Raw genomic sequence first — 24,805 nt, 5'->3', positions numbered from 1 at the left:
TTAAAATCTTACAAATCAATTAGAAGTTTGATGTAACCCTTCCCGTTTTACTTGCATTTATAAGACCAGATCTGTAGGAGAAAATAAAGGCAGAGGAAAAGGATCGCTTAAGTCATTATTTACAGCTTTATCACTTACAGGCTTTTTACCTAAATATAATAATACTTCTTGTAGTTCCAACCACAGCGCTTTGAGAAGGAATAATTAGCAATGCTAGTAATCAGCAAATTAATAGGCTTGCATAGATACTAAGCCTACGTTCTTTGCTTTCTGCATCATCGAGCCTGGCATCCTGCTCCTCAGTCCCCCTGGCTGAAGCAGGGGGCTCCAGGCGAGGAGGCCTGGTTTTGGGAGGTCCTGCCCCTCCCCGTGCTGGTTTCTCTGGCCTCCCAGAGACGCTCCACCAGCTCGTGGCAGTGGTGTTGGCCACACAACCCTTGGGTGCTGTTTGATTATGCCGGATGTCACTAAGAGAAGTGGTCGCTATAAAATTCTGTCTCATCTTCATGTCAGACAGGGGCTCCATGGCTCCGGATGAGAGACGGGCAGCGATGGCCAACTCCACGAGCGATCCAGAGACCAACGAAGACCTGGAAGATCTGACAGAAGGCCTGAAGGAACTCTGCGAGAGCCCCAGAGAGGAGAAGAGTGAGAAGGCTCCGCTGCATTCACGCCTAGAACGGCAGCACCAGCTTATCTGTAGACTGAAGAAAAAAACAGACCGTGTGCGCAAACGCTGCCGAGACCTGGAGCAGCTCAACGTGGACCTGGAGAAACTGAGAACAGAAGATGCTCTGAAAGAGAAAACCCAGACCCAACCGATGCAGCAGTTGGAGGAACGCTTCATGGATCTGGCCAACGACCATGGAAAACAGATCCAGTCCAAGAAGGAACTCAGGAAATGGCATATGCAGCTGTTGGAGGAGAATAAGCGCCTGCAGCAGGAGAACAAAGTGCTCTTCAGCCAGACTGTGTGGGACAAGGAAGCTGAAGTGCTCCAGCTCCGTGCCCGGGCCAGAAAGCTCTCGCAGCAGTTAGAGTCCCTACAGGAGAAATGTGCTTCCATGAGCTGCAGAGCACAGGAGCGAGAAAAGGAGCTGCTGGAAGCTCAGAGCCAGCAAGCGAGTGCCTACGCCTGGGAAGTCAAATCACTAAAAAACCAGCTGCAACACCTGCAGGAGAAGCACCAACACACTGTCGCACAGCGAGAGCACGCAGCGAGTCGGCGGCGGGCTGAGGACAGCGAGCTGCAGGCCAAGCTGGAGAGAGTGAACGAGGAGAAAGAGCGACTACTGGACCTGGCCATGAAGCAGGGCAAAGCTCTGCAAGGTGTGCAACGGGAAATGGAGCAGCTGGGGAAGAAGCTGGAGATGGCCAAGAGACCAGGCAGAGAGCAGGAAAGCATCTCGCGAAAGAGGCAGCAGCGGTGGAGAATGATCTGAAGGTCCAAGAGCTCCAACGACAGCTCCAAAGCAGCCAGCAGGTATACGACAAACTCTAGCTGCAGTTCCATGCGTACAGAAAGCACAGTACGGAGTTACTAAAGAAAAAGAGCTGAATGTCAAACTGCGTCATTTGAGTATGTAACTGCAGCTTTCTCCTCCGTTCTTGTCTTGGCACGTGCCTTTACCGTAACACACCACTGCGTTCTGTTCCTTTCCGTGAGACCATCTTCTGACTTCCCTGTAATGTACTCGCCACCTTAAATCCTCCTCAAAGGACTGTTCTCTGGCCTTGTCTTTTTGTTACACTCCTACACAAGTAAGAGCTCTCTGCATTGTTAAATCTGAGTGGGGACTGTTGAACTAGTCAAACCTGTGGCTGAAAGATTACAGAATCACAGAATCACAGAAACCTCAGAGTTGGAAGGGAGCGCTAGAGATCGTTTGTCCAACTCCCCTGCTAAAGCGGGATTGCCCAGAGCACGTCACTCAGGGCTGCATCCAGGCGGGTCTTGAAAATCTCCAGAGAAGGGGACTCCACACCCTCCCTGGGCAGCCTGTTCCAGTGCTCTGTCACCCTCACTGCAGAGATGTTTTTCCGTGTATTTGAAGGGAAATTCCTGTGTTCCAACCTGTGCCCATTGCCCCTCGTCCTGTCACTGGGAACCGATGAAAAGAGTCTGGCACCATCCTCCTTCAACCCACCCTTTAGATACTCGCATGCCATAAGAAGGTCCCCCCTCAGCCTTCTCTTCTCCAGGCTAAAGAGTCCCAGCTCTCTCAGCCTTTCCTCATGAGGGAGATGCTCCAGTCCCTCAATCATCTTAGTTGCCCTTCACTGGACTCGCTCCAGTAGTTCCCTGTCCCTCTTGAACTGGGAAGCCCAGAACTGGACACAGTACTCCAGTTGTGGCCTCAGCAGTGCAGAGTAGAGGGGGAGAATGACCTCCCTTGACCTACTGGCCACACTCTTCCCTGTGCAGCCCAGGATTCCACTGGCCTTTTTGGCAACAAGGGCACATTGTTGGGTGATTAGGGTGGAAAATGTAAAATATGAATTTGCTTTATTCGGTCCTAGTCTGTGCCATATCACATATCTTCATTTTTTACAGTTAAAAGCACATTATTTTCCAAGATGGACCAAAGCTCCAACCCTTAGCCGTTTGCTTTTGATTCTGCCGTGAAGTTCAGCAGAGGTTGGGCATGGAAGAGGTGACACCGTGGCTCCAAGAAAGAAATCCCACCTCGCAACGTCTGTCGTAAACAGTCATGATCAGCAGCTTAACAGGTCGGAACAGTCCTACCATTACAACACCTGACGCTCAAGCAAATTATTGTGGATAGCTTTCTAGTGGCCTTGTGCACCTGACCGTTGTTTTAGTCTTATGTAATGTCACAGCATTATTTATATCCCTGTTCAGCTCAAAGTCACCCAAAGACCTGTCCATTTATTTTAATAGTCTTTGAAACAGGTTGTGGTTCTAGAGGTTCTGCCCGTTTAAGCGTTCTCTGGTTTTTAGCTATTTATTTTCTGTGGAGAAAATAGCAGTGCTGCACAAAACGCAAGGGTGTACGTCTGGCAGGTTTTGACAAAAAAATCTCCCCCTTTCCTGTCAGCGCTCTCTCTTGCCTCTCGCCCAGCCAAGGAGGAGGTGTTTGGATGCCGAGTTTCAGCTCCTGCTCTTTAGTTCTCCAACACAAATCCACCAGAGAATCACAGAACCATTTAGGTCGGAAAAGGCTCCGGCGGAGCGAGCCCCTCGGGCGCCGTCTGGCCGCTCGCCGGCGCGGGGCAGGCCCCGAGAGGGCGGGATGGCGGCGGGGAAGGGGATCCGGGGCCGGCGCGGCCCAAACAGCAGCAGCCGCCGCGGCGGGAGGCGGGCGCCTTGGAGCCGCGGCGGCAGGAGAAGGAAGCGGAGGCGCCCGGCGGTCCGCTGGAGGTGTGGGAGCAAGAGGACTGGTTCCCGGGGCTGGAGCTGGGAGATCTGCTGGAGGCGGCCCGGCCGGACTGGGACGTGGACGCCGAGCTGAGCGGCTGCTTCTGTGGGGAACCGGAGCCGCTGCCCCCGCCGGGCCAGGGCCAGGGCCAGGGCCAGGGCCAGAGGCCGGCGGCGGCCGGGCGGCGGAGCGGCGGGGCTGGGAGCCGGCTGAAGGCGGCGGCGGCGGCGCGGCTGAACCGGCTGAAGAAGAAGCAGTACGTGCTGGGGCTGGAGAGCCGCCTGCAGGGCCTGGCTGCCGAGAACCGGCAGCTGCGGGACCGCAACCGCGGCCTGAGCCGCCGCCTGCGAGAGCTGGAGCGGGAGAGCAGCTACCTGCGGGCCGTGCTGGCTAACCAGAGCGCTCTGGGGCAGCTCCTCAGCCGCTTAGCCGGGATCCGCGCCGGCGGGCTGCAGCTCAGCAGCAGCCTCTTCAGGGACACGGGCAGCCCCCGCCGGCATCGCCAGCACCATCTCCATCCCGCCGGCGAGAGCAGCGACCACGACTACGCCCTGCCCAGCTCCCGGCCTGCCAGCCTGGAGGAGGCGGCGGTGGTGAGGGAGACGGAGGAGGAGTGGGCGGCCCCCGGCGGGATCTGCCTCCACGTGGACCGGGATCAGGTGTCGGTGGAGTTCTGCTCCATCTGTGCTCGGCGAGCAGCGGCCTCCTTCAAAATGTAGGGTCAAGTACCTGCTGCAAGTACTCGTGGGGTTCTGGCCCCTAAGGGGCCTCGCGGCGTGGCGGAGGAAGCAGGCGATGGTGCGGAGGAAAAGAATAAATACGGTGGTGATGGGGTGGTGTTGGGGGAGATGCAGAGGAGGGGAACCTGGCACCTAAGTGGCCGGGGTAACAAGAAAAATAATCTCTCTCTCTTGAGCGGCACGTTGGGAGCCAGGTGGTGGCCTTGGTTAAAGGCCGTGTAAATCTGGCGTGTGGACGGTAGTGGTCTGAGCCGGTTTGGCCTAAGAGTCGTGCAAAGCTGTGTGCAGCAGTGCGATAGTTATCGTGCAAACTGACCCGCGCGTATACACGCAGAGGTGCCGCCAGCGCCCATTCGCAGCACTTTGGGTGAAAAGATCGTGCCGACCTGACGCGTGAAGGTGTGCTCGGTTCCGCCTCGCAGTTGCCAGTAAAGATAACGCTGACTACCTGGTCTTGAGTCAGATAATGTCTAGCCTGCTTATCCTGAGGAGCCGAAAATGCTTGCTTAGAAAACCAAACCAAAAACTTCCTTAAGACATCGTCCCTGGACAGACTTAAGAAAATGGTAGTGATCGGCAAAAGAAAGCATGCGTATAAAATTGTACTGCATCTCAGTTATACATTACTATTAAAACCTCTCTGACAGTTTCTCTTTTAGGTGCTTGCCCTGCCAGGCTCCGTTGTGTAGGGGTTAAAGAACAGTCGTTTTCCACCTCGCAACCTGGTAAGGATCAATATATTCCCATAATGCGGTATCAGACAGCTTGCTTTGCTTATGCCAGTCTTGGAACGACTGGTTCAGGAAATGATTTCTCTGGTCCTTGGCCTACTCTGCCAAAACGTTTCTAGCTCTGGATGATAACGAATAGGAAAAATTAGAATCACACTGGCCCAGGTTGCCCAGAGAAGCTGTGGCTGCCCCATCCCCGGAGGGGTTCAGGACCAGGCTGGACGGGGCTTGGAGCAGCCTGGGCTGGTGGGAGGTGTCCCTGCCCAGGGCAGGGGGTGGAACCGGATGATCTTTAAGGTCCCTTCCAACCCAGACCATTCTGTGATTCGACGTTACCTTCGTTATGATCCAGCTCCTCAAAGGACAGCAATGGAAAACATGTGAAATACATGGGGTCTAGGGAAGTCAAAAACTCCCCACGTATAAAATACGCTGATGCTGTTGGTAACATTGCAAAGCTGTCTGTGCTACTGAATGACTGTTGTCAATACCGAGCAGGTCCGAAACCTGATCAGAATCAAGAGAGGAAAGAAAATGCAGCAGGAAGTGAGTAATAGGATTCCTCCAGCAGACAACGGAGAGACTTCTCCACTGATATTTAAACTAATGTGCTAAGAATCCCTTTTTATTTAACAACTAACAAGTTATACATCTGAACTAGAGACTTGCTCAATGGCGAAACTGCATCTAACTGCGTACTGGCAAGGACTGATACCTTGAGCATTATTTGAGCTTCGGCAGCAAAAGCTTTGCAAAAGCTTAACTCAGTGCCTTGCAAACAATCCCGTCGTGTGTGCAGCCTTTCAGTTCATGCAATAGATACGTGCCCCTCTGGCTGGCTCTTTGTTGCCAAATCATTCTCTTCGTACAATATTCGGTATCGGGGCACTTCACAATGTGTATCCAGTCCGAAGATACAGAGCTTTAGTGCATTATTAGATAGAGGTGGGGTTAGAGCATGGAAAATTCGGAGAATCGTGGCCTTACTGCAAAGCGGATTTTTGCAGGGCTGGCTTGTGCGATTAAACTGGGTACGGTGAAAGAGCGTAGAAGTGAACTTCAGTGGAAGTATATAAAAGTTGAAGAGATGAGCTGCAATAAAGTGCATCATTAATGAGATCTGCATCTTATAATTAACTAGGAATACTTGAAACTGCCTTGTTCGGGTCTACAAATTGCTTGATTTACAGGCATGTTCCTACTGCAATGATTTAGACTGGGTAAATAAAAGAACCGAATTTGGCTTGTACACTAACTCCGTACCGGGAACCTTATGATGAGACTCGTGTCAGCGACGGTACGGTTAGTGCATGAGTCCACTTATCCTTGTTCTAGGAATAAAATCGAGAAGGTAAAGTGAAAGTGTTTTCTTCATCACATTTGATGAGAACGTGCTTGCAGCACCCAGGCTTATGCATCATGTCAGGCAACGTAAACACTTCTGCTCCTGCCAGACAAAGTCCTTTGGCCAGTGTTACAGGAGATGGCGGAGTAGATTATCCTTCCTAAGGGTAGCTTCTCCGAGTCCTGTGGGTGGGGGAATCTTGCATCCAAGGTGTAAAGCGGTTGTGCATGTGCATGTATTTCATCTGAAGTTTGTTTCTAACCGTTGTCCTGAATGGAATGTTGATGTACAGACTTATTTTTGAAACCTTTTGCATTGCTGCTCTTCAGTTTCTGCAGTGCCTTCACAGCCCGGAAGGCCGTTTTCCAATCCTGAAAAACTCAAAGGACTGAGCAAGTCAGTACCATCATTCCTACAGGAAGAGGCAAGTTCCGTCTCTTAAATATTGTAACTAAACTTTGCGATTACTGTGGTGTTACGCATTTGCCAAGTAGTGCTTTCCAGGGTCTGCCAAGTCAGTCTGCTGTTGGACCATGGCATGGAGTTGAGCTTGTGGTGTAAGATCAGGAGATGATCCCAACCAACCTGTGGCTGATTAACCTTGCAGAAGCTTTAGTCTCGTAATTAGAGGTTTATTTTTATTGTATGGCTAAACATACAGAGCGTGTTCTACCTAGGAGATTGAAGCACAGCAAGTGCTTGCTGTTATTCCCAAAGGTGCGCTCTATCCTTAAGCTAAAAGATCTTTTTTTATCTTCAGCACAATTAAGTTAATTTTTAGCTCCAGCCAATTAAAAAGCGTACTTGCGTGGGTTTTGAATGAAAAGGAAGAGGGAGCCCTGTAGCTTTTTCGCAGGTGGGATACGACAGGGAGATGATGCTTTCTGTAAGAGCTGGCGTAGGGAGATGCCAAAGCACGCACGGGAAGTGAAGCATCGATTCTTTAGGACAGAGACAGCACGGAGACACGACGGGGATGTCAGCGCATAACCTGAGAACGGCCACGTACAGCAAAGCTGCAGTTCCCTGATGCAAACGCAGGGCCCTGCTTGTGCTCTTGCAAGAAGGGCTTTTTGCAAGAGCCGTTGGCTGCATCCAGTGCTGTTCTGCTGTGCCTCCTACCTTCCAGCCGCCTTAAAGACAGGGGCTACAGAATTGCCGGTATTTGCTACATAACAGAAAGGGACTGGGAAAAGACCCGAGCGTTATTGCCGCTTGTGTAAGTTTCTGCGTGAGGGAGTGAAGTAGAGAAGTTGTTTAATTGTCCTAATCAAGTTAACTTTGTACTTTTTCATGGCTATTTGAGATTTAAAACCACACAAAAAATCTGGTTGCATTACTGCTTTAAAAAATTTTCAGTGTAGGCTTTCCATCGTAAAAATTCCCTTTCAACTCTTTTTTTTTTTTTAAGTGCATGAGCTAACTTAAGAAATATTAATTACTCGTGTTGCACTACGAGGGGATTTAAATCCAGGTTTTCACTTAGACTTCATCGCTAATCTTTTCCTTGATATTTTCAAAAGGCCTGTTGTCCTAAACTCGTAGTCTCTGCTTTCTGCAAGGAAGATCAGCTGAAGAGATATGCAAGTAATATTTCAAGGATCTGATCGCAGGCAATCTCCAGCCCTACAGCATCCTGTCACTTTATTTCTTCTACCTCAGTGCAACAAACACAGCCAAATTCTTTGTAGGAAACTTGACCTAACACCTTTGCTTCCTTTTGTTAACCTGCTTGCTGAGAAGCTTGTATAATAGTGTCCGTTACGTTATTGCAGCTAAAGGGACGCAGTTGATGTCTTTACTCTCTGAATTCCGAGCCTAACTCCTACCCTAATCTCGAAGTATCCGGTGAAATGCCGATGCCTGTCAATTTTTTCTCCTCTTGTATGACGCAGGTGAGCGGCAGCCTAATGAGCATCTATAGTGCAGACTTTGGCAACGTGGACGTGAAGGGCAACATTCAGTTTGCTATTGATTACGTAGAACAGCTGAACGAGCTCCACATTTTTATTTGCCAGTGTAAAGACTTGGCAGTGGCAGACGTTAAGCGACAGCGTTCGGACCCGTAAGTACAGAGAACATATTGATTTCCTAAGGGAAGTCTTGCTTTTAACGGGAAAATGAAAACTGATGGGGGTGGTTTTTTTTGTTTGTTTGTTTTTTTCCCCCGATCTCTATAACCTGTTGGAGTAAACAACCCAATAAATAGCTGAAGAGGCTCTAACGTGCTTTACGTGGTTTTCCACTCTGAACTGAATATAGAATTGCCACTGTAAATTGGTGCATATGTTAGCATGGGAAGGGTGGAAAATGTAAAATATGAATTTGCTTTATTCGGTCCTAGTCTGTGCCCTATCACAGATCTTCATTTTTTACAGTTAAAAGCACATTATTTTACAAGATGGAGCAAACGGCATCCCCCACCTGGGCTGTAGGCAGCTGCCGCCAGAGCTCTCCAGGTTCTTTCCCGGTGAGTGTGTGTATGCGAACCTCGTGTGTGTACATGTACCTTGGGGTAACTCAACATTCAGGTACCGGTTTGGGTAGCTCTTGGTCCTGAGCATCTACAAAGCACTAAACTCCAGTGATGACCCGTTCCTCCAGGCACAACGCCTTTGCATCCCAGGGCATTCGGTAATTGTCAGCATCGTATACATCTCTTATTCATAAAGAGCTAAGCACGGGATAAGGCTAGTCAGTTATTTTTAATTAGCAGTATACTATTAAAATCTTATAAATCAATTAGAAGTTTGATGTAACCCTTCCCGTTTTACTTGCATTTATAAGACCAGATCTGTAGGAGAAAATAAAGGCAGAGGAAAAGGATCGCTTAAGTCATTATTTACAGCTTTATCACTTACAGGCTTTTTACCTAAATATAATAATACTTCTTGTAGCTCCTTTGAGAAGGAATAATTAGCAATGCTAGTAATCAGCAAATTAATAGGCTTGCATAGATACTAAGCCTACGTTCTTTGCTTTCTGCATCATCGAGCCTGGCATCCTGCTCCTCAGTCCCCCTGGCTGAAGCAGGGGGATCCAGGCGAGGAGGCCTGGTTTTGGGAGGTCCTGCCCCTCCCCGTGCTGGTTTCTCTGGCCTCCCAGAGACGCTCCACCAGCTCGTGGCAGTGGTGTTGGCCACACAACCCTTGGGTGCTGTTTGATTATGCCGGATGTCACTAAGAGAAGTGGTGGCTATAAAATTCTGTCTCATCTTCATGTCAGGCAGGGGCTCCATGGCTCCGGATGAGAGACGGGCAGCGATGGCCAACTCCACGAGCGATCCAGAGACCGACGAAGACCTGGAAGATCTGACAGAAGGCCTGAAGGAACTCTGCGAGAGCCCCAGAGAGGAGAAGAGTGAGAAGGCTCCGCTGCATTCACGCCTAGAACGGCAGCACCAGCTTATCTGTAGACTGAAGAAAAAAACAGACCGTGTGCGCAAACGCTGCCGAGACCTGGAGCAGCTCAACGTGGACCTGGAGAAACTGAGAACAGAAGATGCTCTGAAAGAGAAAACCCAGACCCAACCGATGCAGCAGTTGGAGGAACGCTTCATGGATCTGGCCAACGACCATGGAAAACAGATCCAGTCCAAGAGGGAACTCAGGAAATGGCATATGCAGCTGTTGGAGGAGAATAAGCGCCTGCAGCAGGAGAACAAAGTGCTCTTCAGCCAGACTGTGTGGGACAAGGAAGCTGAAGCGCTCCAGCTCCGTGCCCGGGCCAGAAAGCTCTCGCAGCAGTTAGAGTCCCTACAGGAGAAATGTGCTTCCATGAGCTGCAGAGCACAGGAGCGAGAAAAGGAGCTGCTGGAAGCTCAGAGCCAGCAAGCGAGTGCCTACGCCTGGGAAGTCAAATCACTAAAAAACCAGCTGCAACACCTGCAGGAGAAGCACCAACACACTGTCGCACAGCGAGAGCACGCAGCGAGTCGGCGGCGGGCTGAGGACAGCGAGCTGCAGGCCAAGCTGGAGAGAGTGAACGAGGAGAAAGAGCGACTACTGGACCTGGCCATGAAGCAGGGCAAAGCTCTGCAAGGTGTGCAACGGGAAATGGAGCAGCTGGGGGAGAAGCTGGAGATGGCCAAGAGACCAGGCAGAGAGCAGGAAAGCATCTCGCGAAAGAGGCAGCAGCGGTGGAGAATGATCTGAAGGTCCAAGAGCTCCAACGACAGCTCAAAAGCAGCCAGCAGGCATACGACAAACTCTAGCTGCAGTTCCATGCGTACAGAAAGCACAGTACGGAGTTACTAAAGAAAAAGAGCTGAATGTCAAACTGCGTCATTTGAGTATGTAACTGCAGCTTTCTCCTCCGTTCTTGTCTTGGCACGTGCCTTTACCGTAACACACCACTGCGTTCTGTTCCTTTCCGTGAGACCATCTTCTGACTTCCCTGTAACGTACTCGCCACCTTAAATCCTCCTCAAAGGACTGTTCTCTGGCCTTGTCTTTTTGTTACACTTCTACATAAGTAAGAGCTCTCTGCATTGTTAAATCTGAGTGGGGACTGTTGAACTAGTCAAACCTGTGGCTGAAAGATTAGGGTGGAAAATGTAAAATATGAATTTGCTTTATTCGGTCCTAGTCTGTGCCATATCACGGATCTTCATTTTTTACAGTTAAAAGCACATTATTTTCCAAGATGGACCAAAGCTCCAACCCTTAGCCGTTTGCTTTTGATTCTGCCGTGAAGTTCAGCAGAGGTTGGGCATGGAAGAGGTGACACCGTGGCTCCAAGAAAGAAATCCCACCTCGCAACGTCTGTCGTAAACAGTCATGATCAGCAGCTTAACAGGTCGGAACAGTCCTACCATTACAACACCTGACACTCAAGCAAATTATTGTGGATAGCTTTCTAGTGGCCTTGTGCACTTTACCGTTGTTTTAGTCTTATGTAATGTCACAGCATTATTTATATCCCTGTTCAGCTCAAAGTCACCCAAAGACCTGTCCATTTATTTTAATAGTCTTTGAAACAGGTTGTGGTTCTAGAGGTTCTGCCCGTTTAAGCGTTCTCTGGTTTTTAGCTATTTATTTTCTGTGGAGAAAATAGCAGTGCTGCACAAAACGCAAGGGTGTACGTCTGGCAGGTTTTGACAAAAAAATCTTCCCCTTTCCTGTCAGCGCTCTCTCTTGCCTCTCGCCCAGCCAAGGAGGAGGTGTTTGGATGCCGAGTTTCAGCTCCTGCTCTTTAGTTCTCCAACACAAATCCACCAGAGAATCACAGAATCATTTAGGTTGGAAAAGACCCTTGAGATCATCGAGTCCAACCATCAACTCCACTCTACAAAGTTCTCCCCTACACCATATCCCCCAACACCACATCTAAACGAGTCTTATCACATCCCGGGATGGTGACTCCACCACCTCCCTGGGCAGCCTGTTCCAGTGTTTGACCACTGAAGAATTTTTTCCTAATGTCCAGCCTAAACCTCCCCTGCTGCAGCTTGAAGCCATTCCCTCTTGTTCTATCACTAAGTACCTGTGAGACCAGCACCAACCTCTCTACAATGATGGGCCAAACGGCATCCCCCACCTGGGCTGCAGGCAGCTGCCTCCAGAGCTCTCCAGGTTCTTTCCCGGTGAGCGTGTGTGTGCGAACCTCGTGTGTGTACATGTACCTTGGGGTAACTCAACATTCAGGTACCGGTTTGGGTAGCTCTTGGTCCTGAGCATCTACAAAGCAGCGGTACTGCATCAAACCTGGTATCTGTTGAGCCACGTGTCCAGAAATGGGCAGAAGATCTTCCAGCTTGTGACCAGTTCATTTCAAGGACTTCGAAGTAAGTAGTGGCTCTCAACAGACTTGACCTCTGGACTTCTCTGGACTCTCCTTGAATAAAGCCAGGTGAGAAGCACTGCTCCACTACCTGCTGTACGATTAACCACAGCCTTTCATTCGATGCTGGCTCCTACAAGTGTCATTCCACGCCACTTTTACGGACCACATCCTCCCACTTTTCAGCCATCTTTTCCCCCTGACGTGCCCACCCTGCGTGCACATTTAATTAAACTAAGTGCAGGCATCTGCAGTGTAAACACCAACTGACCCAGGCTACAAACTATGCCAAGGGTCTGAGAAGAAGGAACACCGTAGGACTTGAGTTGGCTGCTCTGTTTTAATCAGTCAATATGCAGCAAGGAGTGCCTGTTTCCCTCTGGTGACTGCAAGAGTGCTTAAAAACTGGCACTCCATAGTCTAAATCTGGGCAGGAGCCACGCACTCACTGTGTGACAGAACAGCTTTGCGTGCCTCCAGCCCAGCCACTGCCATGGTCTGGCAGGAAAGCTCCCAAAACACCACAGGCCCTGGGGACAACCCCCTTCCCTCCCCTCAGCCGTGTCTGTGAGTGAGAGACCCCCACACGCACCCTCCACACCCCCCAATCCCCCTCACGCCCCTCAAACACATCCCCCCTCATCCCCTACTCACGCCCCCCACTCTTGCGTGAAACAGGGCCAAGCGGTTTTGGCAGAAGATAAACCCCCTTGCGTTCTAACACCCCTCACCCAGGTTGGGGGCCGGGTGCGGCTGGGTTTAAATTCTGAGTGATGCCCAATCCAGCACTGTCAGTCCAATCGCGTTTAATATGTATTAAACTATCACGATTTGGATACGCTAATAGTGGACTGCGCCTTCAGTCTAGTCGTGCTCCTGAACTAGCACGGCCTCTCTCGAGTCTTTGGTCGCGTTCAGTGAGAAACCAAAACGACCAGCTACTTAAAAAAAAAGTGCAGTTTATTTAACCAACAGGTATACAGGTTCTTAGGATTGCCGGTGATAAATACACTGTCTGCAAAGCATGTGCAAATGAAAGGATTGTTACATACACAAAACGCGCGACAAAGTTATAAACGATACAGCCTGGCTCTAAATGTAGAAAAGAGTCTCTAGAGAAGTTTCTAAGTTTCCCGAGGAAGCCCTCGGTGTAATCGAAGTCTTACCCAAAGGCGTCCCTATGGGGGGGAAGAGAGGCTCAGCCCGTCGACTGATCCTGGAAATCAGCGGTGGAATTCTTTGCCATGGTTTCTTCCCTGACATCCCCTCTCTCTTGGGCTATTTTTATATTATTTTTTTATCTTCAAAGTGGAGTTTGAGTGACTTTAGTCATACGTACTTTTATTATGATTAATGTACTCAAGGAGGCGTGTTCACACCTCGGGGGCGGATAGCCTCCGGGATGGAGGTGTGTTTTGGTACATTGTGGTGAGCAAAGTTCACACAAAGGACGGCATTTCATCAACATTTGACGAAATGTTGGCTCGGGTAGCGTGTAGGCCGCTTATCAGTTCCGTAGTACCATCTCGTCCCCATATCTGCTATTCGTCACAAGGGAAGGCCACGGAACAAGCGTGTTCCGTTCCATCCCTCGTGTAGTTTCGCAAACAGCCTTGTACAGGGAATCACAGATGTGGCATTCTTCGTGTGCCAGCTGCGGCTGTGTTCTACCTCAGAAGCCTCTGGATTTGATGACTTTCCTTCATGTGTGAACAATGCTGTATTTTTGTATTCTTGGCCAATTTAGTAATTATTCCACACACGCCCACCCCCTAAACAACCCTCACACACACAGATCCCTCCTCACACGCACACCTCCCTCAAAACCCCCCACAAACACCCCCCGAGACACCTCTCACACACAAATCCCTCCACCCCCCCAACCGCCCTCAGCGCCGCCGCTTTCCCGCGCGCGGGCGCAGTGGCGCGGCGCCCCCTCCCCTCCGCGCGCCGCTTCCCGACAGCCCCCGCGGCGGCCGCGCCGGGCCGCAGCCTCCCGCCGCTCGCCTCAGGCGCCCGCCCGCCCCGCCGGGCCCCTCGGCCGCCGCCGCCGCCATGCGCCACAGCCTCACCCAGCTGCTGGCCGCCTCCTCCGGCGGAGCGAGCCCCTCGGGCGCCGTCTGGCCGCTCGCCGGCGCGGGGCAGGCCCCGAGAGGGCGGGATGGCGGCGGGGAAGGGGATCCGGGGCCGGCGCGGCCCAAACAGCAGCAGCCGCCGCGGCGGGAGGCGGGCGCCTTGGAGCCGCGGCGGCAGGAGAAGGAAGCGGAGGCGCCCGGCGGTCCGCTGGAGGTGTGGGAGCAAGAGGACTGGTTCCCGGGGCTGGAGCTGGGAGATCTGCTGGAGGCGGCCCGGCCGGACTGGGACGCGGACGCCGAGCTGAGCGGCTGCTTCTGTGGGGAACCGGAGCCGCTGCCCCCGCCGGGCCAGGGCCAGGGCCAGGGCCAGGGCCAGAGGCCGGCGGCGGCCGGGCGGCGGAGCGGCGGGGCTGGGAGCCGGCTGAAGGCGGCGGCGGCGGCGCGGCTGAACCGGCTGAAGAAGAAGCAGTACGTGCTGGGGCTGGAGAGCCGCCTGCAGGGCCTGGCTGCCGAGAACCGGCAGCTGCGGGACCGCAACCGCGGCCTGAGCCGCCGCCTGCGAGAGCTGGAGCGGGAGAGCAGCTACCTGCGGGCCGTGCTGGCTAACCAGAGCGCTCTGGGGCAGCTCCTCAGCCGCTTAGCCGGGATCCGCGCCGGCGGGCTGCAGCTCAGCAGCAGCCTCTTCAGGGACACGGGCAGCCCCCGCCGGCATCGCCAGCACCATCTCCATCCCGCCGGCGAGAGCAGCGACCACGACTACGCCCTGCCCAGCTCCCGGCCTGCCAGCCTGGAGGAGGCGGCGGCGGTGAGGGAGACGGAGGAGGAGTGGGCGGCCCCCGGCGGGATCTGCCTCCACGTGGACCGGGATCAGGTGTCGGTGGAGTTCTGCTCCATCTGTGCTCGGCGAGCAGCGGCCTCCTTCAAAATGTAGGGTCAAGTACCTGCTGCAAGTACTCGTGGGGTTCTGGCCCCTAAGGGGCCTCGCGGCGTGGCGGAGGAAGCAGGCGATGGTGCGGCGGAAAAGAATAAATACGGTGGTGATGGGGTGGTGTTGGGGGAGATGCAGAGGAGGGGAACCTGGCACCTAAGTGGCCGGGGTAACAAGAAAAATAATCTCTCTCTCTTGAGTGGCACGTTGGGAGCCAGGTGGTGGCCTTGGTTAAAGGCCGTGTAAATCTGGCGTGTGGACGGTAGTGGTCTGAGCCGGTTTGGCCTAAGAGTCGTGCAAAGCTGTGTGCAGCAGTGCGATAGTTATCGTGCAAACTGACCCGCGCGTATACACGCAGAGGTGCCGCCAGCGCCCATTCGCAGCACTTTGGGTGAAAAGATCGTGCCGACCTGACGCGTGAAGGTGTGCTCGGTTCCGCCTCGCAGTTGCCAGTAAAGATAACGCTGACTACCTGGTCTTGAGTCAGATAATGTCTAGCCTGCTTATCCTGAGGAGCCGAAAATGCTTGCTTAGAAAACCAAACCAAAAACTTCCTTAAGACATCGTCCCTGGACAGACTTAAGAAAATGGTAGTGATCGGCAAAAGAAAGCATGCGTATAAAATTGTACTGCATCTCAGTTATACATTACTATTAAAACCTCTCTGACAGTTTCTCTTTTAGGTGCTTGCCCTGCCAGGCTCCGTTGTGTAGGGGTTAAAGAACAGTCGTTTTCCACCTCGCAACCTGGTAAGGATCAATATATTCCCATAATGCGGTATCAGACAGCTTGCTTTGCTTATGCCAGTCTTGGAACGACTGGTTCAGGAAATGATTTCTCTGGTCCTTGGCCTACTCTGCCAAAACGTTTCTAGCTCTGGATGATAACGAATAGGAAAAATTAGAATCACACTGGAACAGGTTGCCCAGAGAAGCTGTGGCTGCCCCATCCCTGGAGGGGTTCAAGGCCAGGTTGGACGGGCTTGGAGCAGCCTGGGCTGGTGGGAGGTGTCCCTGCCCAGGGCAGGGGGTGGAACCAGATGATCTTTAAGGTTCCTTCCAACCCAGACCATTCTGTGATTCGACGTTACCTTCGTTATGATCCAGCTCCTCAAAGGACAGCAATGGAAAACATGTGAAATACATGGGGTCTAGGGAAGTCAAAAACTCCCCACGTATAAAATACGCTGATGCTGTTGGTAACATTGCAAAGCTGTCTGTGCTACTGAATGACTGTTGTCAATACCGAGCAGGTCCGAAACCTGATCAGAATCAAGAGAGGAAAGAAAATGCAGCAGGAAGTGAGTAATAGGATTCCTCCAGCAGACAACGGAGAGACTTCTCCACTGATATTTAAACTAATGTGCTAAGAATCCCTTTTTATTTAACAACTAACAAGTTATACATCTGAACTAGATACTTGCTCAATGGCGAAACTGCATCTAACTGCGTACTGGCAAGGACTGATACCTTGAGCATTATTTGAGCTTCGGCAGCAAAAGCTTTGCAAAAGCTTAACTCAGTGCCTTGCAAACAATCCCGTCGTGTGTGCAGCCTTTCAGTTCATGCAATAGATACGTGCCCCTCTGGCTGGCTCTTTGTTGCCAAATCATTCTCTTCGTACAATATTCGGTATCGGGGCACTTCACAATGTGTATCCAGTCCGAAGATACAGAGCTTTAGTGCATTATTAGATAGAGGTGGGGTTAGAGCATGGAAGATTCGGAGAATCGTGGCCTTACTGCAAAGCGGATTTTTGCAGGGCTGGCTTGTGCGATTAAACTTGGTACGGTGAAAGAGCGTAGAAGTGAACTTCAGTGGAAGTATATAAAAGTTGAAGAGATGAGCTGCAATAAAGTGCATCATTAATGAGATCTGCATCTTATAATTAACTAGGAATACTTGAAACTGCCTTGTTCGGGTCTACAAATTGCTTGATTTACAGGCATGTTCCTACTGCAATGATTTAGACTGGCTAAATAAAAGAACCGAATTTGGCTTGTACACTAACTCCGTACCGGGAACCTTATGATGAGACTCGTGTCGGCGACGGTATGGTTAGTGCATGAGTCCACTTATCCTTGTTCTAGGAATACAATCGAGACGGTAAAGTGAAAGTGTTTTCTTCATCACATTTGATGAGAACGTGCTTGCAGCACCCAGGCTTATGCATCATGTCAGGCAACGTAAACACTTCTGCTCCTGCCAGACAAAGTCCTTTGGCCAGTGTTATAGGAGATGGCGGAGTAGATTATCCTTCCTAAGGGTAGCTTCTCCGAGTCCTGTGGGTGGGGGAATCTTGCATCCAAGTTGTAAAGCGGTTGTGCATGTGCATGTATTTCATCTGAAGTTTGTTTCTAACCGTTGTCCTGAATGGAATGTTGATGTACAGATTTATTTTTGAAACATTACATTGCTGCTCTTCAGTTTCTGCAGTGCCTTCACAGCCCGGTAGGCCGTTTTCCAATCCTGAAAAACTCAAAGGACTGAGCAAGTCAGTACCATCATTCCTACAGGAAGAGGCAAGTTCCGTCTCTTAAATATTGTAACTAAACTTTGCGATTACTGTGGTGTTACGCATTTGCCAAGTAGTGCTTTCCAGGGTCTGCCAAGTCAGTCTGCTGTTGGACCATGGCATGGAGTTGAGCTTGTGGTGTAACGATCAGGAGATGATCCCAACCAACCTGTGGCTGATTAACCTTGCAGAAGCTTTAGTCTCGTAATTAGAGGTTTATTTTTATTGTACGGCTAAACATACAGAGCGTGTTCTACCTAGGAGATTGAAGCACAGCAAGTGCTTGCTGTTATTCCCAATGGTGCGCTCTATCCTTAAGCTAAAAGATCTTTTTTTATCTTCAGCACAATTAAATTAATTTTTAGCTCCAGCCAATTAAAAAGCGTACTTGCGTGGGTTTTGAATGAAAAGGAAGAGGGAGCCCTGTAGCTTTTTCGCAGGTGGGATACGACAGGGAGATGATGCTTTCTGTAAGAGCTGGCGCAGGGAGATGCCAAAGCACGCACGGGAAGTGAAGCATCGATTCTTTAGGACAGAGACAGCACGGAGACACGACGGGGATGTCAGCGCATAACCTGAGAACGGCCACGTACAGCAAAGCTGCAGTTCCCTGATGCAAACGCAGGGCCCTGCTTGTGCTCTTGCAAGAAGGGCTTTTTGCAGGAGCCGTTGGCTGCATCCAGTGCTGTTCTGCTGTGCCTCGTACCTTCCAGCCGCCTTAAAGACAGGGGCTACAGAATTGCCGGTATTTGCTACATAACAGAAAGGGACTGGGAAAAGACCCGAGCGTTATTGCCGCTTGTGTAAGTTTCTGCGTGAGGGAGTGAGGTAGAGAAGTTGTTTAATTGTCCTAATCAAGTTAACTTTGTACTTTTTCATGGCTATTTGAGATTTAAAACCACACAAAAAATCTGGTTGCATTACTGCTTTAAAAAATTTTCAGTGTAGGCTTTCCATCGTAAAAATTCCCTTTCAACTCTTTTTTTTTTTTAAGTGGATGAGCTAACTTAAGAAATATTAATTACTCGTGTTGCACTACGAGGGGATTTAAATCCAGGTTTTCACTTAGACTTCATCGCTAATCTTTTTCTTGATATTTTCAAAAGGCCTGTTGTCCTAAACTCGTAGTCTCTGCTTTCTGCAAGGAAGATCAGCTGAAGAGATATGCAAGTAATATTTCAAGGATCTGATCGCAGGCAATCTCCAGCCCTACAGCATCCTGTCACTTTATTTCTTCTACCTCAGTGCAACAAACACAGCCAAATTCTTTGTAGGAAACTTGACCTAACACCTTTGCTTCCTTTTGTTAACCTGCTTGCTGAGAAGCTTGTATAATAGTGTCCGTTACGTTATTGCAGCTAAAGGGACGCAGTTGATGTCTTTACTGTCTGAATTCCGAGCCTAACTCCTACCCTAATCTCGAAGTATCCGGTGAAATGCTGATGCCTGTCAATTTTTTCTCCTCTTGTATGACGCAGGTGAGCAGCAGCCTAATGAGCATCTATAGTGCAGACTTTGGCAACGTGGACGTGAAGGGCAACATTCAGTTTGCTATTGATTACGTAGAACAGCTGAACGAGCTCCACATTTTTATTTGCCAGTGTAAAGACTTGGCAGTGGCAGACGTTAAGCGACAGCGTTCGGACCCGTAAGTACAGAGAACATATTGATTTCCTAAGGGAAGTCTTGCTTTTAACGGGAAAATGAAAACTGATGGGGGTGGTTTTTTTTGTTTGTTTTTTTTTTTTCCCTGATCTCTATAACCTGTTGGAGTAAACAACCCAATAAATAGCTGAAGAGGCTCTAACGTGCTTTACGTGGTTTTCCACTCTGAACTGCATATAGAATTGCCACTGTAAATTGGTGCATATGTTAGCATGGGAAGGGTGGAAAATGTAAAATATGAATTTGCTTTATTCGGTCCTAGTCTGTGCCCTATCACAGATCTTCATTTTTTACAGTTAAAAGCAGATTATTTTACAAGATGGAGCAAACGGCATCCCCCACCTGGGCTGTAGGCAGCTGCCGCCAGAGCTCTCCAGGTTCTTTCCCGGTGAGTGTGTCTATGCGAACCTCGTGTGTGTACATGTACCTTGGGGTAACTCAACATTCAGGTACCGGTTTGGGTAGCTCTTGGTCCTGAGCATCTACAAAGCACTAAACTCCAGTGATGACCCGTTCCTCCAGGCACAACGCCTTTGCATCCCAGGGCATTCGGTAATTGTCAGCATCGTATACATCTCTTATTCATAAAGAGCTAAGCACGGGATAAGGCTAGTCAGTTATTTTTAATTAGCAGTATACTATTAAAATCTTATAAATCAATTAGAAGTTTGATGTAACCCTTCCCGTTTTACTTGCATTTATAAGACCAGATCTGTAGGAGAAAATAAAGGCAGAGGAAAAGGATCGCTTAAGTCATTATTTACAGCTTTATCACTTACAGGCTTTTTACCTAAATATAATAATACTTCTTGTAGCTCCTTTGAGAAGGAATAATTAGCAATGCTAGTAATCAGCAAATTAATAGGCTTGCATAGATACTAAGCCTACGTTCTTTGCTTTCTGCATCATCGAGCCTGGCATCCTGCTCCTCAGTCCCCCTGGCTGAAGCAGGGGGATCCAGGCGAGGAGGCCTGGTTTTGGGAGGTCCTGCCCCTCCCCGTGCTGGTTTCTCTGGCCTCCCAGAGACGCTCCACCAGCTCGTGGCAGTGGTGTTGGCCACACAACCCTTGGGTGCTGTTTGATTATGCCGGATGTCACTAAGAGAAGTGGTCGCTATAAAATTCTGTCTCATCTTCATGTCAGACAGGGGCTCCATGGCTCCGGATGAGAGACGGGCAGGGATGGCCAACTCCAGAGCGATCCAGAGACCGACGAAGACATGGAAGATCTGACAGAAGGGCTGAAGGAACTCTGCGAGAGCCCCGGAGAGGAGAAGAGTGAGAAGGCTCCGCTGCATTCACGCCTAGAACGGCAGCACCAGCTTATCTGTAGACTGAAGAAAAAAACAGACCGTGTGCGCAAACGCTGCCGAGACCTGGAGCAGCTCAACGTGGACCTGGAGAAACTGAGAACAGAAGATGCTCTGAAAGAGAAAACCCAGACCCAACTGATTCAGCAGTTGGAGGAACGCTTCATGGATCTGGCCAACGACCATGAAAAACGGATCCAGTCCAAGAAGGAACTCAGGAAATGGCATATGCAGCTGTTGGAGGAGAATAAGCGCCTGCAGCAGGAGAACAAAGTGCTCTTCAGCCAGACTGTGTGGGACAAGGAAGCTGAAGCGCTCCAGCTCCGTGCCCCGGCCAGAAAGCTCTCGCAGCAGTTAGAGTCCCTACAGGAGAAATGTGCTTCCATGAGCTGCAGAGCACAGGAGCGAGAAAAGGAGCTGCTGGAAGCTCAGAGCCAGCAAGCGAGTGCCTACGCCTGGGAAGTCAAATCACTAAAAAACCAGCTGCAACACCTGCAGGAGAAGCACCAACACACTGTCGCACAGCGAGAGCACGCAGCGAGTCGGCGGCGGGCTGAGGACAGCGAGCTGCAGGCCAAGCTGGAGAGAGTGAACGAGGAGAAAGAGCGACTACTGGACCTGGCCATGAAGCAGGGCAAAGCTCTGCAAGGTGTGCAACGGGAAATGGAGCAGCTGGGGAAGAAGCTGGAGATGGCCAAGAGACCAGGCAGAGAGCAGGAAAGCATCTCGCGAAAGAGGCAGCAGCGGTGGAGAATGATCTGAAGGTCCAAGAGCTCCAACGACAGCTCCAAAGCAGCCAGCAGCCATACGACAAACTCTAGCTGCAGTTCCGTGCGTACAGAAAGCACAGTACGGAGTTACTAAAGAAAAAGAGCTGAATGTCAAACTGCGTCATTTGAGTATGTAACTGCAGCTTTCTCCTCCGTTCTCGTCTTGGCACGTGCCTTTACCGTAACACACCACCGCGTTCTGTTCCTTTCCGTGAGACCATCTTCTGACTTCCCTGTAATGTACTCGCCACCTTAAATCCTCCTCAAAGGACTGTTCTCTGGCCTTGTCTTTTTGTTACACTTCTACATAAGTAAGAGCTCTCTGCATTGTTAAATCTGAGTGGGGACTGTTGAACTAGTCAAACCTGTGGCTGAAAGATTAGGGTGGAAAATGTAAAATATGAATTTGCTTTATTCGGTCCTAGTCTGTGCCATATCACTGATTTTCATTTTTTACAGTTAAAAGCACATTATTTTCCAAGATGGACCAAAGCTCCAACCCTTAGCCGTTTGCTTTTGATTCTGCCGTGAAGTTCAGCAGAGGTTGGGCATGGAAGAGGTGACACCGTGGCTCCAAGAAAGAAATCCCACCTCGCAACGTCTGTCGTAAACAGTCATGATCAGCAGCTTAACAGGTCGGAACAGTCCTACCATTACAACACCTGACGCTCAAGCAAATTATTGTGGATAGCTTTCTAGTGGCCTTGTGCACTTGACCGTTGTTTTAGTCTTATGTAATGTCACAGCATTATTTATATCCCTGTTCAGCTCAAAGTCACCCAAAGACCTGTCCATTTATTTTAATAGTCTTTGAAACAGGTTGTGGTTCTAGAGGTTCTGCCCGTTTAAGCGTTCTCTGGTTTTTAGCTATTTCTTTTCTGGGGAGAAAATAGCAGTGCTGCACAAAACGCAAGGGTGTACGTCTGGCAGGTTTTGACAAAAAAATCTTCCCCTTTCCTGTCAGCGCTCTCTCTTGCCTCTCGCCCAGCCAAGGAGGAGGTGTTTGGATGCCGAGTTTCAGCTCCTGCTCTTTAGTTCTCCAACAAAAATCCACCAGAGAATCACAGAATCATTTAGGTTGGAAAAGACCCTTGAGATCATCGAGTCCAACCATCAACTCCACTCTACAAAGTTCTCCCCTACACCATATCCCCCAACACCACATCTAAACGAGTCTTATCACATCCCGGGATCGTGACTCCACCACCTCCCTGGGCAGCCTGTTCCAGTGTTTGACCACTGAAGAATTTTTTCCTAATGTCCAGCCTAAACCTCCCCTGCTGCAGCTTGAAGCCATTCCCTCTTGTTCTATCACTAAGTACCTGTGAGAAGAGACCAGCACCAACCTCTCTACAATGATGGGCCAAACGGCATCCCCCACCTGGGCTGCAGGCAGCTGCCGCCAGAGCTCTCCAGGTTCTTTCCCGGTGAGCGTGTGTATGCGAACCTCGTGTGTGTACATGTACCTTGGGGTAACTCAACACTCAGGTACCGGTTTGGGTAGCTCTTGGTCCTGAGCATCTACAAAGCAGCGGCACTGCATCAAACCTGGTATCTGTTGAGCCACGTGTCCAGAAATGGGCAGAAGATCCTCCAGCTTGTGACCAGTTCATTTCAAGGACTTCGAAGTAAGTAGTGGCTCTCAACAGACTTGACCTCTGGACTTCTCTGGACTCTCCTTGAATAAAGCCAGGTGAGAAGCACTGCTCCACTACCTGCTGTACGATTAACCACAGCCTTCAATTCGATGCTGGCTCCTACAAGTGTCATTCCACGCCACTTTTACGGACCACATCCTCCCACTTTTCAGCCATCTTTTCCCCCTGACGTGCCCACCCTGCGTGCACATTTAATTAAACTAAGTGCAGGCATCTGCAGTGTAAACACCAACTGACCCAGGCTACAAACTATGCCAAGGGTCTGAGAAGAAGGAACACCGTAGGACTTGAGTCGGCTGCTCTGTTTTAATCAGTCAATATGCAGCAAGGAGTGCCTGTTTCCCTCCGGTGACTGCAAGAGTGCTTAAAAACTGGCACTCCATAGTCTAAATCTGGGCAGGAGCCACGCACTCACTGTGTGACAGAACAGCTTTGCGTGCCTCCAGCCCAGCCACTGCCATGGTCTGGCAGGAAAGCTCCCAAGACACCACAGGCCCTGGGGACAACCCCCTTCCCTCCCCTCAGCCGTGTCTGTGAGTGAGAGACCCCCACACGCACCCTCCACACCCCCCAATCCCCCTCACGCCCCTCAAACACATCCCCCCTCATCCCCTCCTCACGCCCCCCACTCTTGTGTGAAACGGGGCCAAGCGGTTTTGGCAGAAGATAACCCCCCTTGCGTTCTAACACCCCTCACCCAGGTGGGGGGCCGGGTGCGGCTGGGTTTAAATTCGGAGTGATGCCCAATCCAGCACTGTCAGTCCAATGGCGTTTAATATGTATTAAACTATCACGATTTGGATACGCTAATAGTGGACTGCGCCTTCAGTCTAGTCGTGCTCCTGAACTAGCACGGCCACTCTCGAGTCTTTGGTCGCGTTCAGTGAGAAACCAAAACGACCAGCTACTTAAAAAAAAAGTGCAGTTTATTTAACCAACAGGTATACAGGTTCTTAGGATTGCCGGTGATAAATACACTGTCTGCAAAGCATGTGCAAATGAAAGGATTGTTACATACACAAAACGCGCGACAAAGTTATAAACGATACAGCCTGGCTCTAAATGTAGAAAAGAGTCTCTAGAGAAGTTTCTAAGTTTCCCGAGGAAGCCCTCGGTATAATCTAAGTCTTACCCAAAGGCGTCCCTATGGGGGGGAAGAGAGGCTCAGCCCGTCGACTGATCCCGGAAATCAGCGGTGGAATTCTTCGCGATGGTGTCTTCCCTGACATCCCCTCTCTCTTGGGCTATTTTTATATTATTTTTTTATCTTCAAAGTGGAGTTTGAGTGACTTTAGTCATACGTACTTTTATTATGATTAATGTACTCAAGGAGGCGTGTTCACACCTCAGGGGCGGATAGCCTCCGGGATGGAGGTGTGTTTTGGTACATTGTGGTGAGCAAAGTTCGCACAAAGGACGGCATTTCATCAACATTTGACGAAATGTTGGCTCGGGTAGCGTGTAGGCCGCTTATCAGTTCCGTAGTACCATCTCGTCCCCATATCTGCTATTCGTCACAAGGGAAGGCCACGGAACAAGCGCGTTCCGTTCCATCCCTCCTGTAGTTTCGCAAACAGCCTTGTACAGGGAATCACAGATGTGGCATTCTTCGTGTGCCAGCTGCGGCTGTGTTCTACCTCAGAAGCCTCTGGATTTGATGACTTTCCTTCATGTGTGAACAATGCTGTATTTTTGTATTCTTGGCCAATTTAGTAATTATTCCACACACGCCCACCCCCTAAACAACCCTCACACACACAGATCCCTCCTCACACGCACACCTCCCTCAAAACCCCCCACAAACACCCCCCGAGACACCTCTCACACACAAATCCCTCCACCCCCCCAACCGCCCTCAGCGCCGCCGCTTTCCCGCGCGCGGGCGCAGTGGCGCGGCGCCCCCTCCCCT

General features: G+C 50.4%; 5 protein-coding genes across 8 annotated transcripts; all 5 read left to right on the top strand.

Moving 5' to 3' along the window:
- The first annotated feature begins 371 nt into the window (after positions 1–371).
- Positions 372–1,743, top strand: LOC134512714 (coiled-coil domain-containing protein 89-like). The gene is given in 3 exon segments (XM_063328394.1): positions 372–1,380; positions 1,383–1,538; positions 1,541–1,743. Coding segments are annotated over 3 exon segments (1,122 nt in total). The 5' UTR covers positions 372–461; the 3' UTR covers positions 1,588–1,743.
- A 902-nt stretch (positions 1,744–2,645) lies between these two features.
- LOC134511278 (CREB/ATF bZIP transcription factor-like) lies at positions 2,646–5,000 on the top strand. The gene is made up of 3 exons (XM_063324977.1): positions 2,646–2,654; positions 3,173–4,095; positions 4,768–5,000. The coding sequence occupies exons 1-3, from the start codon at positions 2,646–2,648 to the stop codon at positions 4,814–4,816; spliced, it is 981 nt and encodes a 326-aa protein (XP_063181047.1). The 3' UTR covers positions 4,817–5,000.
- A 3,580-nt stretch (positions 5,001–8,580) lies between these two features.
- LOC134511610 (coiled-coil domain-containing protein 89-like) lies at positions 8,581–12,701 on the top strand. The gene is made up of 2 exons (XM_063325847.1): positions 8,581–8,666; positions 9,422–12,701. The coding sequence occupies exon 2, from the start codon at positions 9,433–9,435 to the stop codon at positions 10,348–10,350; it is 918 nt and encodes a 305-aa protein (XP_063181917.1). The 5' UTR covers positions 8,581–8,666; positions 9,422–9,432; the 3' UTR covers positions 10,351–12,701.
- A 1,331-nt stretch (positions 12,702–14,032) lies between these two features.
- Positions 14,033–17,500, top strand: LOC134511560 (CREB/ATF bZIP transcription factor-like). 4 transcript variants are annotated; one of them, XM_063325731.1, is made up of 4 exons: positions 14,033–14,979; positions 15,652–15,729; positions 16,233–16,280; positions 17,407–17,500. In XM_063325731.1, exons 1-2 carry the CDS (start codon positions 14,033–14,035, stop codon positions 15,698–15,700), a joined length of 996 nt encoding a protein of 331 aa, XP_063181801.1. In that variant the 3' UTR covers positions 15,701–15,729; positions 16,233–16,280; positions 17,407–17,500. The 4 variants fall into 4 exon arrangements, with proteins under 4 accessions (XP_063181801.1, XP_063181811.1, XP_063181792.1 ...); XM_063325741.1 differs by having other exon boundaries at positions 15,652–16,280; XM_063325722.1 differs by having other exon boundaries at positions 15,652–17,500.
- Positions 17,501–18,973: 1,473 nt separating this feature from the next.
- Positions 18,974–23,678, top strand: LOC134511572 (coiled-coil domain-containing protein 89-like). The gene is made up of 3 exons (XM_063325764.1): positions 18,974–19,142; positions 19,456–19,547; positions 20,303–23,678. The coding sequence occupies exon 3, from the start codon at positions 20,379–20,381 to the stop codon at positions 21,228–21,230; it is 852 nt and encodes a 283-aa protein (XP_063181834.1). The 5' UTR covers positions 18,974–19,142; positions 19,456–19,547; positions 20,303–20,378; the 3' UTR covers positions 21,231–23,678.
- The last annotated feature ends 1,127 nt before the right edge of the window (positions 23,679–24,805 follow it).

Source organism: Chroicocephalus ridibundus, chromosome 1 (genome assembly GCF_963924245.1).
Source record: "Chroicocephalus ridibundus chromosome 1, bChrRid1.1, whole genome shotgun sequence".
Taxonomy (NCBI): Eukaryota; Metazoa; Chordata; class Aves; order Charadriiformes; family Laridae; genus Chroicocephalus; species Chroicocephalus ridibundus.
Note: the sequence above shows the minus strand (reverse complement) of the source record. Positions and strands in the feature narration are given on the sequence as shown.

Coding starts and splice junctions, on each gene's coding strand:
- LOC134511278 (XM_063324977.1), top strand. Junction 4,096..4,767: donor GCAGCGGCCTCCTTCAAAAT/GTAGGGTCAAGT, acceptor CCTCTCTGACAG/TTTCTCTTTTAGGTGCTTGC.
- LOC134511610 (XM_063325847.1), top strand. CDS start 9,433: ATGGCTCCGGATGAGAGACGGGCAGCGATGGCCAACTCCACGAGCGAT.
- LOC134511560 (XM_063325731.1), top strand. CDS start 14,033: ATGCGCCACAGCCTCACCCAGCTGCTGGCCGCCTCCTCCGGCGGAGCG. Junction 14,980..15,651: donor GCAGCGGCCTCCTTCAAAAT/GTAGGGTCAAGT, acceptor CCTCTCTGACAG/TTTCTCTTTTAGGTGCTTGC.
- LOC134511572 (XM_063325764.1), top strand. CDS start 20,379: ATGGAAGATCTGACAGAAGGGCTGAAGGAACTCTGCGAGAGCCCCGGA.